Source organism: Anolis carolinensis, chromosome 5 (genome assembly GCF_035594765.1).
Source record: "Anolis carolinensis isolate JA03-04 chromosome 5, rAnoCar3.1.pri, whole genome shotgun sequence".
Classification (NCBI taxonomy): Eukaryota; Metazoa; Chordata; class Lepidosauria; order Squamata; family Dactyloidae; genus Anolis; species Anolis carolinensis.
Window position 1 is genome coordinate 118,820,466 of NC_085845.1, and position 19,886 is coordinate 118,840,351.

The following is a 19,886-nucleotide window of genomic DNA, read 5'->3' on the forward strand; positions in this document are numbered from 1 at the left end:
CAGCTATATTACCCAGAATATAATCTGGTTAGAACTGGATTATCTTGAGTCCACACTGCCATATAATCCAGTTCAGAGTGGATTTTAAACAGCTGTGTAGAAGGAGCCTCATATAATCCAGTTCTAAGAAGATAATATAAGATTATAAATATAATGTGTAATAATTACTGTGATATAAAAATACAGAACAATATAATATCTAAAACCTGGCCAGTAAATAAAGAACAACACTCTGAAAGCAGGGAAATTGGGAATTCCACAAAGGAAACAATCAGGGCCAGCTAACACCTCCCAAGAAAGGATTCGTCCAGAAAGGAAGCTGAGAAGGGAGTGAAGCACTGTGTATTACCAAAGTCATTATTATTACTATCATTACTATTATTATTATTATTACAGTAGAGTCTCACTTATCCAACGTTCTGGATTATCCAACGCATTTTTGTAGTCAATGTTTTCAATATATCATGATATTTTGGTGCTAAATTCATAAATACAGTAATTACTACATAGCATTACTGCGTATTGAACTACTTTTTCTGCCAAATTTGTTGTCTAACATGATGTTTTGGTGCTTCATTTGCAAAATCATAACCTAATTTGATGTTTAATAGGCTTTTCCTTAATGCCTCCTTATTATCCAACATATTCGCTTATCCAACATTCTGCCGGCCCGTTTATGTTGGATAAGTGAGACTCTACTGTATTATTATTATTGTGTTGCGGTCAACCGTGAAAATGAATACAGTCTGGCTCCAAGTATTCAAAAACACTAAAATCAGAATATATAAAATTAATGTGGTATAATAAAACAGAACAATACAATCTCTAAAATCAGAACATAAAGAACAACACTCTGAAAACAGGGGAATTCCACACAGGAAACAATCAGGGCCAGCTAACACCTCTCAACAAACTATTCCCATCATCAAAGTCTGGCAAATCCTCTGTTTTCTCAGGGCCACAGACAGTAGAAGCACATAAAATATCGCAAAGAACACCACGCTGAAAACAAGGGAATTCCAGACAGGAAACAATAAGGGCCAGCTAACACCTCCCAACAAAAAAATCACTCAGGGAGGAAACAGCCAGGCTTTAAAGCTGCAAGGCCATTACATCCTAATCATTCTCCCTATTTGCAGCATTCATACTTGCCTCCAACAGACAAAAAAACAAAACAATCAGAAATATTGTATATTCACAACCTTTAGGAAATAATATCCCCTGATGGCGCAGCGTGTTAAAGCGCTGAGCTGCTGAACTTCTGGACCGAAAGGCTGCAGGTTTGAATTGGGGGAGCGAAGAGAGCCCCCACTGTTAGCCCCAGCATTTCTGTGTTCTCAGATAATATGTTGTGCTCAGGTTGGTTCATCAAGTGCTCTGCTGTGGCTGACTTCTCTGGTTAGGTGAGTGAGCAGTGCCTTTCATGTTCCTTGATTCGTGTTTGGGCCATGCTGCTGCCTTTGCTGGTCTCTATGTAGACCACCTGATCCTACTACAAGGCATACTTTCTAAGGATGCAGGTTGGCTTTTCGACCACTAGATGGCGCAAGGCAAACCCTCTTACAGGAAGTCCGGGATGGTGATGCTGCTGCTTGCAAAAGCCCGGGAAGGAAGTGAAGCTGTGTTTCATTGCACTGCGGAGTGACAACCGGGCAGGAGAAAAGAGGGTATGATGTGGTTTGATTGGACATATTTTTCAAAATAGGATCCTTCCATTCGATTCCTTGCAGGCACCTCTGCATCAGGGAGTGCTGTCCCGTTGAGAGGCAGAATTATACAGGCTGAGGATCCTTTCCCTGAAATGCATGGTGTCAGATTAGGGAATTTTTTTTGGAACACATATATTTGCTGCTCCGTATATAATTGATCTATATTGGAAATAAGACCCAAGTCTGAACACGATCAGAATGACTATATCATATTTCTTAAAGGGAGTGGACTGGAAAACCCATCAGACATAGTGAGAGGTCTGTAGACAAGTCTTTATTTTAGGCCCCTTCCACACAGGTGTATAAAATCCCACATCTTCTGCTTTGAACTGGAATATATTACAGTGTGGACTCAGATAATCCTGTTTTGTGGGATTTTCTGCCTTGATATTCTGGGTTATATGGCTGTGTGGAAGGGCCCTTAATTAGCTTTATTTTAGTATATACTAGATTGGGTAGCCAGCATTGAAAAAATCAATTTTAATTGTCCAAAAGGCATAAGGTTGTGAATGAACTACAACTCACATCATGCTAGTTAACCCCGAGAAACTCCATCAGTACTTAAAGTTTGTTATGTTGGGCAAGTTTGCTCTGGATCAGTGTTTCTCAACCTGGGGTCCCCAGATGTTTTTGGCCTTCAACTCTCAGAAATTCTAACAGATGGTAAACTGGCTGGGATTTTTGGGAGCTGTAGCCAAAAACATCGGGATCCCAGGTTGAGAATCACTGTTCTAGATGCATCATTGGTGGGGTTTAGTGTGCTCTCTGGCTGTTGTGTGAACTACAACTCCCACTGTGGTGACCCAGTCCACTTAAACCCCTCCAGTAGGTTGAGTTAGTCCTGAGAGTTTTGTGTGACAAGTTTGGTCCAGATCCATCATTGGTCAAGGTCACAGTTTCTCAGGTTGTGGGTGAACTACAACTCCCAGAAAGGAAAGTCAATTTTCCCCAAACCTCTCCAATAATCAAATTTCGGCATATCAGGTATGTGTGCCAATTTTGGTCCAGATCCATCAGTTTTTGGGTTCACAGTGCTCTCTGGATGTTAGTGAACTACAACTCTCCATACAGGGTGATTTTTCCCCAAAGACCTCCAGTATGTTTTGCTGGTCATGGGGGCTCTGTGTGCCAAGTTTGGTCCAGGTCCATCGTTGGTAGAGTCCAGAGTACTCATTGATTGTAGGTGAACTATAAATCCCAGTACCTACAGCTCCAAAATGTCTAAACCAATGCCCCTCAAAACCCACCCGTATTCAAATTTGGGCATTATGGTTATGCATGCCAAGTTTGGTCCAGACCCATCATTGTTTGGAGTCATAGTGCACTCTTGATGTAAGTGAACTAGCTCCTACAAGTCCCCCCAAAGATCTCCAGTTTTTTTATGTTGGTCATGGAGGTTCTGTGTGCCAAGTTAGCTCCAGGTCCATCGTTGGTGGTGTTCAGAGTTCTCTTAAAGAGATGTCTTGTTGAATCAAAAGCTAAGTGATGAATCAACTTGTAAATAAATACAATTGATTCAATGAGCCTACTTTAGTTTGGGCTAACAGATTTAGGCCAATTTTGTCCATCATGTGGCATGGAGAAGCCAGTGATGAGGACCTTTGGTGGTTAGCAAATAATAGAAGGACATTTTAGACACATATTCAGGATTGCTTGCCCCCAATACATAAAGGGGAGAACCGAAGATTGGATTTGTCTTCTTTGTTCTTCATTATTCTCAATAGGAAGCTTCTCAGTATTACTATTGTTTTGGCATGAGTTTAAATATGATGTGTTTAAAAAGGTAGATTGGAGTAACCTCATCCTTAGCTGTATGTTTTGGTTTTAGGGAATTGCCACATCTGCAGCCATGCCTGCTTTCCGGCAGGTTGGGGAGAAGCAACTACCCCAAGAGATCATTTTCATGGCCTGGTCTCCCAAGAGGGATCTGATTGCCTTGGCCAACAAAATTGGAGAGGTAAGGAAACAGAAGAGCGCTAAGAATGAATATCTGTGGAAAGGATGGGGTGTTGAACGGGCATGCTCTTTGATTTTGTTACATGTAAAATCAATTTAATTCTCTTCATGTCCTCAGTAGATATAGCTTGACATACTCATATTATAGACAGTAACTGTTAGTTGATGTGTATTAATAACACTATGTAACCTAATTTGAAAAAAATTCTGTTCCTGGTTTGAAAGTATTATTTCCTGTTTAATTGTGTGGCACTTACTTTGGAAGTAGTTGTTCGACTCCAAAAACTTTGTTTTTGTGGCTGCCACAAGCAGTGTTTAATTGGGTTGCTGTGAGTTTTCTGAGCTGTATGGTCATGTTCCAGAAGTATTCTCTCCTGATGTTTCGCCCACATCTATTGCAGCCATCCTCAGCGGTTGTAAGGTCATTTTGTCTTCTTTGGAGACAGGCAGTTTAAATATTTTATTCCATTTCCTAACATCTTAGGTTTTACTCCACCGTCTTGCAAACTTTCAACGGGTCTGGAGTCTTCCACCAAGCGACAGCACAGGGAAAGACGTGACAGCCCTTGCATGGAGACCAGATGGCAAAAGTAAGATGTAACAAATAATCCTTCCTATTGTGAATTGCACTGTGTAACTAAATTTGGCAATTTATCTGTTCCTGGTTTGAAAGTGTTATTTCCTGTTTAATTGTGCAATGCTTACTTTGAAAGTAGTTGTTATACTTCAAAAACTTTGTTTTTGTAGCACTATTATTTCCTTCAGTCTAGGCACAATGTTTGTAATTTTCCTTAATGAAAATAAACAATTTTTAACCTTTCAGTGCACAGACCGCAACAAAAATTTTGCAGTTTTAAAAAACCTTTTCCATGTTCTTACGATAAAACCAATTAGGAAATGACATTTATAATCCAGGAACAAAAATTGTGTTACATAGTGTTATATTTAAAGTGAAATTCTGGTCTTAAGTCACCTATCATCCTCTCATTGCATAAGACACATCCTGCTTGCTGGTCTTTAAAAGAAAAAAGTGATTCTGTTTAACATCAAAAATTATGACTAATGGATTTGCCTTATATTCCACACTACATGTATGTACTGATTGTATTTTATGTATCAAATGCAGTTCTTGTAACAGTTTATGAAGTCTTCTGCTGTTTGCAGTTGATATTTGTTAAGTGCACTATATATTTTCATATTTCACCTTTCTTTCTGTAGTTTTGGCTTTTGGACTTGCAGATACCAAGAAAGTCATCCTGTGTGATGTGGAGAAACCAGAGAGCTTGCATTCTTTCTCAGTGGATGCTCCTATTACTTATATGCACTGGATGGAAGTTACGGAAGAAAACAGGTAGGCAGGAGACAAAAATTTATTCATACTCATTCATCCAGTAACTTGTGTAACAACAATTCCTTCCAGATGTCCCAAGCACCAGGGCTTAGTGAGAGTGGGGTGCCAGACTCACACAGTATATTTTGGCGACTTCAAAGGTCTACAGGGTTTTTTTAAGTAATGTCACTTATTATTTTAGTATGACAGTACGAAGACAGATTCAATCAAGATATTCCTGTTGTCAAATTTTTTAAAAAACAGTGAAGAGTTTTTTTATCATGTCAGAAGAGAATTGAGGCAAGTCGCTTCTGGATTGAGAGAATCTGCTGTCTTCAAAGATGTTGCCCAGGGGATACCTGAATGTATTACCATCCTACTGAGAGGCTTTTCTTGCACCATTGGTTCAACTTTCCCTGAACTACAAGGGGCCACATAATCAGAAAGAAAGGCTTCCCAAAATGTATTCTCCAGCTCAGCTAAGGGGAGAAAAAGGCATAAGACTAATGTAAAGATTCAGGGCTGACGCTTGAAGCGCAGGTGTCGGCGGTGGCCGGGAGGGCTTTTGCACAACTCAAACTTGTGCGCCAACTGCGACCATACCTCGTGAAGTCTGACTTGACCACGGTGGTGCATGCCTTAGTTACCTCTAGACTGGACTACTGTAATGCGCTCTACGTGGGGCTTCCCTTGAAGACGGCCCGGAAGTTACAATTGGTCCAACGCTCGGCCGCCAGACTAATAACGGGGGCGAGTTACAGGGAGAGATCTACTCCCCTGTTTAAGGAGCTCCACTGGCTGCCGTTTATCTTCTGGTCCCAATTCAAGGAGCAGACCATCATTTATAAAGCCCTAAACAGTTTGGGACCCGCCTACCTTCGTGACCGTATCTCCTACCATAAACCTGCCCGATCTCTCCGATCATCAGGGGAGGCCCTCCTGTCGCCACTACCTATATCTCAGGCCCGCCTTGTAGGAACAAGGGAGAGGGCCTTTTCTGCTGTGGCCCCTCGCTTGTGGAACTCGCTGCCCATTGAAATCAGGCAAGCCCCCACCCTTTTAGCCTTCAGGAAAGATTTAAAAACATGGCTCTTCCGGTGTGCTTTCGGAGAGTAAATGTTCTTTGCTACTCCCCCCAATATTTATCCTCTAGACTGGTTCACTATCTGATGTCCCTGTCCCTCGAGGTTTTTATTCTGATCCCTTTCTCACCCAGAGTTTTTAATTTTTAATCTAGTTTTTAAGTGTAGTGTTCATGCGCCCCGCCCTTGTTATATTGCTGTTTTGATCTTATGTTGTACTGTTTATTTTATGTATTGTATTATTTAATTGCATTATGTTATGGTTATATTGTATTGTCCTGGGCATGGCCCCATGTAAGCCGCCCCGAGTCCCCATTGGGGAGATGGTGGCGGGGTATAAATAAAGTTTTATTATTATTATTATTATTATAAAGACCTTTTGGTTCGTGATAGTGCCAACATATAGTTTGATATCTTATACACACAAGTTGATCTGTTGGTTAGTATGGGATGGCTAGTTTGGACAAGATCAGGATAATAATGTGCATAAATTACACATTCACAAAAACAAAACAAAAATAAAGAAGGACATTGAAAATGTTCTGAGTTTTTAGGATAGTCCAAAAAGTTGGATCTAGCTATTTCTGCATCTGCTTTGCATTTGTGTTCTCCTAAAATTCCCCAGTACTTTGTATGCTTTAAAATCCAAAACTGAAAGGTACAGCATTTGAAAAAAATGCAACAATATGTTGTCTAAATATCCTAAAAGGATTGAGATTCTGTTTGATCTTGGACACTAAGCAGGGTTCGTTCTGCTTAGCATTGGATGGGAGACCACCAACAAAAATACCAGATATTGTAGGCTTTATTTCAGAGAAAGGAATTAGCAAACTATCTCTGAGTATTCCCTGATTAAGAAGACGCTATACAAATCATGAGGTTGCCATAAGTCAGCAGCCAACTTGAAGGCACAAATATCTTGGCAATGAAGAAACAACAATATGGAGATTTTATATTTGTACTTACCCAAAATATAATTTTTGTAAATGAATTATTTAAATAGCAGCTATAGTGTAAGGCTGCTTAGAATAAAGATTCTGCCTCGATTCTGAGTTCTGCAATGGCTGTCATGTTCAATTTTAATTTTGGAATTACTGCAAAAATCAAAAATGTATTCCTTTATTTCAGTGTCCTGACTTCATTTTATGATGCTGAAGATGAATCTAATCTTCTTCTTCCCAAGCTACCTGCCTTGCCAAAGAAGTAGGTGTCATGTTCTCTGGGATTCGGCAGAGTTTTCTTAGTTTTATGATCCCAAAACTCATACCAAAGCCTTCAGAATTTAAATCAAGGCATTGTTATTACTGGGGCAGTCTCTTATAATTATATTCTGAGGTAAGATGTGGTTTTGGTATCTAAGATAGTGAGATAGGCCAGGTATCTAGTGAGATAGGGCAGGGTTATTTTCAGACCCCTATGCATGGGATTCCCAGCCTACACACTGGATGACCAGCTAGCATTTGTTTCTGAGAACATTTGCTCCAGCCTTTTTAGCCTTTTTGGTTAAGTATCTCAAAGAATGGCTAACAGGAACATAGGAAGCCACATTATATTGAGTCATTCTATCGGTCCATTCTGTATTGTTGTCTACACTGGCTGGATTTCAGATAGAAATCTTTGTAAGCGTTGCGAGGAGATAAGAGAATTCCTAGTTTCTTCAGCACAACTCTAGTCCCACCGGAGGACCTAAAGATCCTAGAAGAGACCTCTCGGATTAAAAAAAATTGTGGCATTTTATTCATCTTTTTTCTTATTTCATAGAGGTCCTTCACCCCAGCGCCAGCAAATGTGGAGGGCTGACTGTAGTATTAAATTATTTTATTATTATTTACAGAAATATACAATTAACTTTACCAAGGAGATATCACTTAATGTGCTTAATATTTCTTTTCCTTTTCAAAAATATAGCTATAGTACCACTGCAAAAATTTTCAGGTACAATTCTTTTTATGTTTTCATCTTTTTCTTTATTCATTGTGAATATTTGTGAACAAGTGTGTCGCAACTGATGTGTTAATGTTGTTGTTTTTTAGTGAAGAAAAATCAGATGAAATAATGAAACTCATGGGCGATGTCAGGTAAAAGTTTGTCCTAATTGTTTCTCTACTGTTCTGCATTGTACTGTGAAAAACATTTTAGTGTGCTGACCTAAAGCAGACTTTTGATGCTTTCTCTGGAGTGCTGTCCTTAGCTTGGAAACAGAAATGTTTTTGGTTTCTCCATTCACTCAGATTTTAAAAAGTTTTTAAAGTGTTATGAAATTATGATCACTCTGATTTATGGGCCATTTGATATTTTATTTTTGCAATATTTTTTGGACTTGCAAATAGTCCCGAAACCAGGTTTAGGGTCAGGCGATAAATACCGTATTTTTCGCTTTATAAGACGCACTTTTCCCCCCCAAAATAGAGGGAAAAAGTCAGTGCGTCTTATAAACGCAATATGACCTCACGTGGGCGGCCCCTACGTCACGGCCCTCTGAAAGCAGGCTGCGCGAATGAGTCGGAGCCGGCCGCGACACAAAAGCTGGGACGATGGGTCCAGCATGAAAGGCGCGCCGGGCGGCCCGAAAGAGCGGCCCGGAGGAGGAGAAGGACGAGGCAGGAGGGCCAGAGGAGCCCGAGGAGGAGGAGGAGGAGGAGGCGGCGCCGTGCCCGCCGTCGGGCCCGCCCGGAGCCTGCTCTCCCAGGCGGCGGTGAGGAGGAGGAGAAGGACGAGGCAGGAGGGCCAGAGGAGCCCGAGAAGGAGGAGGAGGAGGAGGCGGCGCCGTGCCCGCCGTCGGGCCCGCCCGGAGCCTGCTCTCCCAGGCGGCGGCGGCGGCGAGGAGGAGGAGGAAGAGGCGGGCGCTCTCCGCGCGGCCAAGATGATGGTGCACTGCGCCGGCTGCGAGCAGCCCATCCTTGACCGCTTCCTCCTCAACGTCCTCGACCGGGCCTGGCACATCAAGTGCGTCCAGTGCTGCGAGTGCAAGTGCAACCTCACCGAGAAGTGCTTCTCCCGCGAAGGGAAGCTCTACTGCAAGAATGACTTCTTCAGTGGAAGAATGAAAAGACGGATGAAACGGTTATAAAATCATCTTTTAGTTCAAATTATTTTTCCCCATTTTCCTCCTCTGAAAACTAGGTGCGTCTTATCAGGTGCGTCTTATAAAGCGAAAAATACGGTAAATATTTTAAAGAAATGCATAGGAAAAATGAATAACACAGCTCTGTTTCCTGTGCTTAATGGTCCACACCTTAGTTACATCTAGAATGGACTACTGCAATGCACTCTACGTGGGGCTGCCTTTGAAGACAGTTCGGAAACTGCAGTTAGTGCAAAGGTCGGTGGCCAGATTACTAACTGGAGCTGGTTATAGGGAGCATACCATGCCCCTATTAAAGCAGCTCCACTGGCTGCCGATGAGTTTCCAAACACAATTCAAAGTGCAGGTTATTTCCTATAAAGCGCTCTATACACTTTGGGTCCAACCTATCTTCGAGACCATATTGCTTTCTGTGAACCGGCATGAGCACTAAGATCTATCGGGGAGGCCCTCCTCTCGGTCCCACCTCTATCTCAAGTGCGGTTGGTGGGGGCGAGAGAGAGGACCCCACACCCAACTTTGTAATACCTTCCTGACGCTAACCCCCACTCTCCAAGCCTTCCGTACACAATTGAAGACATGGTTTTTCGACAAGCCTTTGACCTCATTTAGATTCTTTTAATGAATACACGAGGACCTATAGATTATTTACAAGAATGAGATTGATTACTGTTGTTTTATACCCGCAACTATTGTTGCATTTTACTGATTTTAACCAGGAGTTTTGTGAAGTTGTGATGTTTATGTTGGTTGTTCATTGTTTTAGGTTATTGTGTTTGCACCTTTTGTATTTTGTGTGTTTGAGTTCTTTGTGAGCCACCCCGAGTCCCTCTAGGACAGTGGTTCCCAAACTTATTTGGCCTACCGCCCCCTTTCCAGAAAAAAAAAAATGGAAAAGGGGCATGTCTTAGAGGGCTGGGCGTGGCTCCTGCTCAAGTGGATGGGGCTGAGCCTCTTCACTAGCCCAAGATGCAGGGCTGCGCGGGGAGGTGGGTGGGGCCACAAATGGGCGGCCAGGACTGGGATGGGCGGAGTTACGAGCTCTGACGCAGGGCTGAGCTTCTATCCCTGTCTTGTGGTGCCGGCCACGACACAGGAGGCGGGGCTAGATGAGGGGGCGGGGCCCCTTCCCAAGTGCCTGACGGGGCTGAACCTCTATACCCTGTCCCCATGTTCTAACAAGCACCTCAGGGGAGGTATACAGAGGCTCAGCCCTGTTTTGGGAAGAGGTCCTGCCCCCGCCCCTAGCCCCGCCCTTTAGTCCTAAAAGTCCTCTCAGGAGAGGTATAGAGGCTCAGTCCTGTCTCGGGCTTTTGGAAGGGGGCTCCGCCCCCTTCCCTAGCTCCGCCCTCTGTGTCCCAACAAGCGCCTCAGGAGAGATAGATTCTCAGCCCTGTCTCGGGCTCTTGGAAAGAAGCCACGCCCACTCCTCTAGCTCTGCTCCCTGTGTCCTAACAGGTACCTCAAGTGCTTAACCCTGTCTCCGGCACTTGGGAAGAGGCCCCGCCCCTCCCCTAATAGGTGCCATCACCGCCCCCCCTGGATCACTGCAGTGCCCACCAGGGAGCGGTAGCACCCACTTTGGGAATCACTACTTTAGGAGATGGTGACGGGATATAAATAAAGTTTATTTATTTTATTTATTTATTTTACTCTTTTTTTTAAAAAAAAAGGCTGAACGCTCTGGTGCTTGGAGGCAACGACGGATTTATTGAGATCTATGCTTATGGAATGTATAAGATTGCTACAGTAACAGGGGTAAGTGGACAGTTTGATATGCTGACTATGGGTAGGAATGACCTCCCCAAAAAGGTTCATTACACTTTGTAACATGATTTTGTTCCTGGGTTATAAATGTTTTTTCCTAATTTGTTCTTTCATAAAACATGGAAAAAGTTTATTAAACTGTAAAGAAATTTTTTTGCGGGACATCCTGCAGCACATTTTGATATAGTTTCAATGAATATCTCACAGAGTCTTAACCAATTCAACATAGATTGTAGCAGTCACAAAAACCAAGTTTCTGGAGTATAACAACTACTTTCAAAATAAGTACACAATTATACACTTTCAAACTAGGAACATAATTTTTTTTTTAAAAAACTGTTACATTTTGTAATTGACGTGCCGAACTCTCCGAGTTTGTGATGTTATGAAAAGATTCAGCCATAGCAGTACAAGGTTGATCAGAGTTTAAAACATACTTTCATGTAAATACCATTGTCCTTCTTGCCATATCTGGATTGCATGATTTTAATTGATGTTTTAATAATTGATGTTTAACTGCTGGATTTTAATTGTATTTGTTTATTTTATGGATGTATATGTGTATGACATCAAATTGTTGCCTGTTGTAAGGCCGTCCTGAGTTCCTTTTGGGGTGAGAAAGGCAGGGTACAAATGAGATATCTAAATAAATAAATATCTCATTGTGCAGATCCTATCTAGCTTTCTGGTTAGGAAAGTTCTGGTTTTGTCTTGTGTTTCAAGCCTTTCTGGAGGATTTGTTATCACCAACATCTGTTCTTTCCAAGATTTGCAAAATTCGGTGTTCCTCACTTCTCAACAATTTATTTTATAATTTTTAGTAATAAAGTATAGGAAGTGGGAATGGGTGCAAGAATTGATATAAAATAGGGATTTTCCTAACATCTTATATTATCTTCTTTCGTAATCATCTGATACAACAAAGGTTTCTATGATGTTAAAAAAAGAAAAAGAAAGAAGAAAAAATACACTTTTATCTAATCTAAAACAGAAAAATAGAAAAGCAGGTATAGAGAATATTAAAACAAAAAAGATAGGAAAGTTAAAAAATGAAAAACAGAAAGCCCTATCTAACTCTTCCTGCCCTGTCACTCCAGTCATCTTCATAATAAAAAATCTAATTTTTTATCTTGTGTCTTCTTACTTCTGGTATGTTAACTTTTCAGAATCCCTTGGATATCATTGGGGATCCTGTTATTCTTGCCACTAACTCCCCATTGTCTGTTCTTGTTAATCTTACATCTGTATAATAGTGATTATCTTTCATTTTTGTGAGAAAAGAAATTCCCATGGAGCATGTGAAGATCCATGTGATCTCCCCAACTTTCTCACCTGTATATACACATGGAAATCCTAATTAAAATAAATTATGTGGTATCATTAAACTGCTTTGTGATAAATACGGAAAACTAATGAAACTGTTCTGAATTCTGTGTTTCTATTTTGAACAGGTTTTATTGCACATGCACAACACACTTTTATTCAGAAGGAAACTCTATTGAGTATACTGATGGTTGCTTTGCCTAGAAATTTATCCCATTGTGTTTTGAATACAGTCTCACATTTGAAAGTGGGAAGCAAGAAAGGCATAGACTGATCATGTACTGGCGTAGTTTATACCTAAAGCCTAACAATTACTTTGTACCATGGATTTTTGCAGGTAATTGGTTCTTGTCTTGCCCTTTGTTTATCGAGTGACTTGAAATCATTATCAGTTATTACTGAAGTAGAGGTTTCTCCAGAGAGCGATCCAGAAATAACTTATTTCCAAGTGAGTTAAATTCAGCAGCAATATTTTTAAATGATCTCAATTGCTTCATTTCTTCAAATTATGTACATAATGAGATATTTTGGAGATGGAACCCTGGGGGTAGTTTTGTCACCATATTTTAAGTAATTTTGTGTCTGAAATAAAGGTTATGTGCATTGAAGGGTCAGAAAAGCCAAAATGTCACTATCTCAGCTACTCATGTGTGCAATTTCCGATTTTGGAGCCTATAGCACATGCATATTTACTAATACTACTTACACATCAGCTATGACTGGTGTATAAGCAGCCAGTGCATGCGTTTGCATTGAGTGGGGAGCCAGAATGACATTTTCAGCAGTTTCTTCACATGTTTGATGCACATGGATACTGAATAGTTGAACATGGCTATAGTTTTAGTTGCTTGTCCTTCCCTGTTACTCTAGATCAGCGATTCTCAAACGATTCTGTGAAACCTAGGCTTCTGCAAAAGGATTGTAGGGGTTCCATAAATAATATTTTAAATCTTTTTAAAAACTCATTTTAAAACTCCATGCCAGAGTATGAAGATCTTATTGAAATTCAGTGCACCCATTGCTTTAAAAGCAAAATTTGAATCTGTGCCACTGAATGACTGAGGGATAGGACTGATGGACATATACCAGTCAATAGCCAGAAAGGCTATCCAAGCAATGTCCACTTCAAAGTGAATCAGGCTTTAGGAGTAATCGGATGCTGCCCCAGATTTATGTAGTCTGCTATCAGCCTTAAAACCCAATTTCAAAATTATTTTAAGTATAAAAATGAAACAATTTCATTCATCACTTTAAGTATGAATACAGTATTTTCCTTTCCAAAATAAACATTTGTGGTTATATGTTTTCTTGTAACAAAATAAAGGTTTGGCTATATTTAAAATGTTTTTATTTCCAAACTTACTCTTTATACAAAACACATGAGCAATAGGAACAAAGCTTAGGAATAAAGTTAAGGTTCCATGTGAAAATAAGGGAGGGAGTATTTTGAAGGGTTTCATGACTGAAAAGGTTGGAAACTGCTGCTCTAGACATCTGTGCTCAATATGTTACATCTACTGTACTGATAAAAACTTTGTTCTTTGATCTAGTTGGACACTAGCCTGCTCTCCACCTATTTACCAGAAGTGACTCGAATGGCTCGAAAATTCACACATATTTCAACTCTTCTACAGGTATGGTCTTAAAATAACCCTCTACTTCATATTGACCAAAGTACAACCTGTGCTCTGGATTAAACCTTCTGCAGAAAACCTGCTCACTTTTGGTATAACCAGCTGTATAAGTGGTAGTAATTTTAATTGAAATTAAGAGACTTCCCTGCATGAAATGGGAATCAAACTGCCAATATCATTTTTCTTTCTTTACATAATTCAAAATAAGAAACAGATTTTAAAATATGGTAACTCTGGTGTTATGCTATTTGAAATTTCAAGTTCTAATCATTTCATTTCATTTCATTTAATGATGGTTGTATAGTAAATGCGTGTGCTTAGTATAAAGACTGATTCTAATTGAATTCTTTTGATAAAAATGGCTTTCATTTCCAATTTTTTGAGAAAACACCGATGTTTGTTTTTCTCTATTTGTAAATAGTACATAAAGCTTTCTCTGACATGTATGTGTGAAGCTTGGGAAGAAATATTGATTCAGATGGATTCACGGCTAACCAAATTTGTGCAGGTATTGGTGATTTTTTCTCCCCTTTCAATGTCGCACTTTCAAAACCACTAAGCAATGTTTCTTACGTGTTTTAAGAATGATGACCACATTATTGACTCAGTTGTTGATGCTTAGTTCAGAAGTTGGAGATCACAGTTATACAGGTGATTAGCATAAATACAATGCCTGCAAAAATCAAGAAGAGTTTTGAGAACTTAGAATTTTAAGAACATCTGAAGCAGTGATTCTCAACCTGGGGTCCCCAGATGTTTTTGACCTACAACTCCTAGAAATCCCAGCCAGTTTATCAGCTGTTAGGGTTTCTGGGAGTTGAAGGCCAAAAACATCTGGGGACCCCAGGTTGAGAACCACTGATCTGAAGGAACATCTAGACCAGTGGTTCTCAACCTGTGGCTCCCCAGGTGTTTTGGCCTACAACTCCTAGAAATCCCAGCCAGTTTACCTGCTGTTAGGATTTCTGGGAGTTGAAGATCAAGATATCTGAGAACCCACAGGTTGAGAACCACTGATCTAGAAAATTCTAAAGCAGGAGTGTCAGAATCATTTTTATTTAGGGCCATATCAGCCTTATGGTTGCCGTTAAAGGGCCGTTGACTCTATTGATGGAGAATCCATGGAGACGGGACAACTAATTTTTTTACGTAGTAGTCGGTGGCCTTTATTTTTTTTTTCCTATTTGGGTCCCCAGATGTTATTGAACAACAACTCCCATCAACTTTGCTTCTCTGCAATGTGGACTGGGGAGAAGGTGAATCATAACCCATCAGCACTTATGGCTCTGAGGTTGGGGAATGGTTAAATGACATTTTAGAGTCAGACATCATATCTACAAGCCTTGTATCTTGTGAATTGTTTAATTTAAAGTCTTGTCATATAATGTCGTAATTTAATGTTTGTGATTATCTGTTTAAATTTTTATGGTTTCTGGGTTTTTTTTATATTGGCATTGAACGTTTGCCTTTGTTTGTTGGAAACCGACCTGAGTCCCCACAGGGAGATATCTAAATTCAATATTTATATAAATTTATATCTAAATTCAAACCCCACTATCCCAATTAAACAGAACAAAATGCAGCCTTTCAGATGTTACTGCATCACAACTCAGCTCTAGTCATGATATTTAATGATATCATGGTGTTGTAGTCCAGCATCTGGAGGGCCACATAAAATGACATGGCGAGTCGGATTCAGCCAGCAGACCTTGAGTTTGACATATGTGTCCTAAAGAGTATTCATACCTCAATCTTCTGTTTTCAGGAAAAGAATACAACCACTTCTGTACAAGATGAATTCATGCAATTATTGTTGTGGGGTAAAGCTAGGTAGGTATTAGAATCCTGCAAATGTTTTTTTTTTCAAATTTGTGCATTATTCATGATGAATTATTCATTTCATTATTCATTATCATTATTCATTTCCTTTTTGGTACACAGTCTCGAGCTGCAAGCCCTATTGATGAATCAACTCACAGTCAAGGTATGTTAAGCTGTACATTACAGTTTTTCAAATGCCATTTGGTTAACTTGCACTGGTAAATGCAACGTCTTTTCCAACAGGGCTTAAAAAAACTTGGCCAATCCATGGAATCTTCATACTCCAGTATTCAAAAGCTTGTCATAAGTCACCTGCAAAGGTAAAAAAATCTATCATTTCTGCTTGCTAGTCATACCGTATCAACATGACATCTTCTAGATATGCTGAGTTATATCTCCACTGTTCCTAGACAACATGGCCAATGGCCGGCATATCTTGAAGATGTCAGGATAGGGAATATGGTAATAAACATCATTTCTAGTCGATGAATGAGAATACAGTAAGGTTTGGAGGTGCAGAACCTCTATAAAAATGAAAAAATGAATTAAAATATTACTATATTTTTAGTTGTGAGACTACCTCTCTAGGAATTTCTTAGGCCCCTTCTACACTGCCATATAATCCAGATTATCAAAGTAGATAATCTACATTATCTGCTTTGAACTGGATTATATGAATCCACACTGCCATATATTCCAGTTCAAAGCAGATAATCCAGACTTTATATGGCAGTGTAGAAGGGGCTTGAGTCCTCCAGGGTGATTCTGTGATCAGCTTCCACCAGATAGAATTGCTTTAGAGGACTTAGAGATTCCTTTTTTTTTTTTCGTGTCAGGAGCAACCGGAGTTGCTTCTGGAGTGAGAGAATTGGCCGTCTGCAAGGACGTTGCCCAGGGGACGCCCGGATATTTGATGTTTTTACCATCCTTGTGGGAGGCTTCTCTCATGTCCCCGCATGGAGCTGGAGCTGATAGAGGGAGCTCATCCACATCTCCCCAGGTGGGATTCGAACCTGGCAGCTTTCAGGTCAGCAACCCAACCTTCAAGTCACTTAGTCCACTACGCCATCTGGAGATTCCTAAACATACCATATTGTTTAAATCTGTGAATAATCAAAAGTTAAATCGCAAATGTGGAAGGCCAATTGTGTTTCAGATACTGGTAAATTGTTAATGTGGAGAATTGAGAATATTCATTTTTATTTTATTTTTTTCATGTCAGGAGCAACCTGAGTCGCTTCTGATGTGAGAGAATTGGCCGTCTGCAAGGACGTTGCCCAGGGGACGCCTGGATGTTTTAATGTTTTTACCATCCTTGTGGGAGGCTTCTCTCATGTCCCCGCATGGAGCTGGAGCTGATAGAGGGAGCTCATCCACACTTTTTATTTATAAGATTATAAAACATTAAGGATAAATGTCACATGAAATCTCCACCTTCTAGATAGTAGGACAAACTGTTAAGAGTCTCCACATATACAAGCACCTCTTACGTCTGGTTCCATGTAATGGCTGGCTCTGCAGAAATTATGTTAAATATATAACTAGAATAGCAGCCAATAGTGTAATAAAGCAGCCTTGAGGCAGCATAAACCCAAACATAACACATTAGCTATAAATGGTTCTACTTTGCCTGTTCCAGTATTTTAGCCAATTATTTTATCAATTATTATTTTTAAAGACTTTAATATTACATTGAGCGTGATGGCAAATCTTCTGTTCAACAATTTGTTATCTTTCCTTGGCAGCGGCTCTGAAGCCTTGCTCTACCATTTAAGTGAACTGAAAGGAATGGCAGCATGGAAACAAAAGTATGAGTGTCTAGGATTGGATGCCTCAGGAATAGAAGGTACAGGGTTAACTTTCTAGCTGTCATATTGATAGCAAATTCAGTGGACTTTAGGTAACTATGAACTCTTTTCCTGCAGAAGCAGTTACTGCGGTGGGTTCCTTCATCCTGAAAGGAAATGAGCTACTTCAGTATGTATTGATCTAAATAATTATATGCAAAGGCTTTGTACCTTTGAAAGTATGGTTGATTATTCCAACAACTGAAACACATGTAGATGTTGTTCGAAATACAATACAGTGTTCCCTTGCTACTTTGCAGTTCACTTTTTGCTCCCTCGCTGTTTTGCCAGTGTACTGTATATTGTAACTGCTAAAATAAAGTACAGACTGCATTGTAGTAAGTGGTCTGTGGTTTGCTCTCCTCCACACATAGAGTAAATATAGTGTCCCTACTTCGTGGATTTTCATTTATTCCAGGTGGTCCTAGAACGTAACCCCCGCAATAAGTGAGAGAACACTGTGTAGCATTCTAGTGTTTTAATGTCCAGAGGCATCAGTTCATTTTTGGCAGATGATCCTCATTTGTAGTCACTTAAAAGGAAGTGTGCATTGTTACATGCTCACTGATCAACCTTACGAAGTTTCTATAAGTATTAACAATTAAGAAAAAATATTCTGAATCTGTATATACATAGGCAAAACTGCTCTGGTTGATGACGGTAATGGAAGATCCAACATAGATGTAGCTTTTGGGATTGCTGTTATCCTGCAAAAAAAAAAAAAGATAAAAACTGGTCTAAGTCGAGAATCTATAGGTTTTTTGCCATTTCCATATATGGCATTCTTTCCCTTCTGTGACTACAGGGTATCCCAAAGGTCGCCATACACAGGGAAAATGGGAAATTGTAGCAAAATGTCCCTTTATTTACAAAATATTCTCTGTTCTAAAAGCACCTCGTTCTAAACACACATGAAGTCAAAATATTAATTCAAATATAATATATGAGTTTGTTAATTTTTCCTGTATGCAGAAACTTTGGGGATACTCTCTGTTTCTGTGGATAGGGGCTGTAATGACAAAAGTAGCCTTTCAGGATATTGCAGGAACCATGCCTCAAATAATCGTGTCATGCTATTCTTATTCTTTCTATGCAGAGTTATTGACAGCAGTATGAAAAATTTCAAAGCTTTTTTCCGGTGGCTCTATGTGGGTAAGTAAAGTGATGCTACTGTGTATTCTCATGTATAAGTCAAGAAATGTTAATAAACATTAAAAACAGTGAGGAAGCTTTCCCTTCTCCACAGTATAGCCCTCAACTTATGTCTGGGTCATGTTAAAATTCATCATTTTGCTCCCAAAATCTGCCCTGGATTTTTACTTGAGTTAATTTATCCACAACTATATATGGTAATTATTTTAGTTAGGGAACAGATGAGCCTGTTTAAAAAAATAAGCAAATAGTTCTCAAATGTGTATGAGACTATCTGAATGATATGTAAGATAACATTGTAGTCCGTGCTAATTTAGACGCATCATAGATAAACACGTCACTTGACTTTCTGAAGGAAACTTATATCTGCATCCAGTTGAGATGTAAGTGACTTTGTAGAGCAGTGGTTCTCAACCTGTGGGTCCCCAGATGTTTTGGCCTTCAACTCCCAGAAATCCTAACAGCTGGTAAACTGGCTGGGATTTCTGGGAGTTGTAGACCAAAACATCTGGAGACCTATAGGCTGAGAACCACTGTTGTAGAGTGAAAGCAACATATGAACCTGCAAACTAGTATATTTAGATATTGCCATGGCATAAACTCTTTAAATGACCCCAAGTGAGGTCTCAACATCTCATGCTAAGAGCTGTTGATTCTGGTTCCTTACACCATTTCTTTTCTACATAAAGTTTTGATATTTTGTACGTAAGGTAGGAATGGAAGATGTTGCATCGTTGTTTTGAAGTTTCAGCCATTTATGTATGCTGATATGTAGGTAGTTTTAAATTCTGACATAATAAAGAATGTTTGTCAAGTATGGCATCCCAGTGACAGCAATATTTTGTATATTATACATATTTAGTCCTCATTTTACAAATTGAGAGAATGCAATCTCCAAGAATAAAGAAGTATTTGCAGCATATTTGTTTCTAGAGCAATGACTAGCACATAAGCATTTCCTTTCCATGCTCCCTTATTCTAGCTATAGCTTTGGGGAAATAGACTTTCCTATTTTCAAACACACAGAAGGTGACATTGTAAGAAGGAGATCTAAAATAACCTAATTGTCTTGGTCATATTTTTATTTTCCAGCTATGCTGAGGATGTCAGAGGATCATGTCCCTCCAGAACTAAATAAGGTAATACTAATGTGGTCGGCTATGCATGTTCAGTAGTAGGT

The 19,886-nt window shown here is 39.8% G+C and overlaps 2 protein-coding genes across 4 annotated transcripts in view; both read left to right on the forward strand.

The window, feature by feature from the left end:
- The window catches only part of anapc4 (anaphase promoting complex subunit 4), a 39,666-nt gene that overhangs the window by 3,641 nt on the left and 16,139 nt on the right, over window positions 1–19,886 (forward strand). Inside the window, exons 1-18 of one of the 3 annotated variants that reach the window (XM_062982187.1) lie at window positions 1,266–1,667; window positions 3,538–3,666; window positions 4,150–4,255; window positions 4,884–5,016; window positions 7,206–7,280; window positions 7,986–8,012; window positions 8,111–8,155; window positions 10,836–10,920; window positions 12,590–12,700; window positions 13,803–13,886; window positions 14,308–14,394; window positions 15,652–15,716; window positions 15,828–15,870; window positions 15,951–16,027; window positions 17,453–17,553; window positions 17,633–17,684; window positions 18,651–18,706; window positions 19,799–19,845. In XM_062982187.1, coding sequence (XP_062838257.1) covers window positions 3,559–3,666; window positions 4,150–4,255; window positions 4,884–5,016; window positions 7,206–7,280; window positions 7,986–8,012; window positions 8,111–8,155; window positions 10,836–10,920; window positions 12,590–12,700; window positions 13,803–13,886; window positions 14,308–14,394; window positions 15,652–15,716; window positions 15,828–15,870; window positions 15,951–16,027; window positions 17,453–17,553; window positions 17,633–17,684; window positions 18,651–18,706; window positions 19,799–19,845 — 1,302 coding nt within the window. In that variant the 5' untranslated portion in view covers window positions 1,266–1,667; window positions 3,538–3,558. Of the gene's footprint in view, window positions 1–1,265; window positions 1,668–3,537; window positions 3,667–4,149; window positions 4,256–4,883; window positions 5,017–7,205; window positions 7,281–7,985; window positions 8,013–8,110; window positions 8,156–10,835; window positions 10,921–12,589; window positions 12,701–13,802; window positions 13,887–14,307; window positions 14,395–15,651; window positions 15,717–15,827; window positions 15,871–15,950; window positions 16,028–17,452; window positions 17,554–17,632; window positions 17,685–18,650; window positions 18,707–19,798; window positions 19,846–19,886 lie in introns of those variants that run through there. The other 2 variants (XM_003226130.4, XM_062982186.1) reach the window with 2 other exon arrangements.
- LOC134299414 (homeobox protein cut-like 1) lies at window positions 8,174–10,815 on the forward strand. Its single transcript, XM_062982188.1, has one exon. It carries the CDS (start codon window positions 8,575–8,577, stop codon window positions 9,145–9,147), a length of 573 nt encoding a protein of 190 aa, XP_062838258.1. The 5' UTR covers window positions 8,174–8,574; the 3' UTR covers window positions 9,148–10,815.

Coding starts and splice junctions, on each gene's coding strand:
- LOC134299414 (XM_062982188.1), top strand. CDS start 8,575: ATGAGTCGGAGCCGGCCGCGACACAAAAGCTGGGACGATGGGTCCAGC.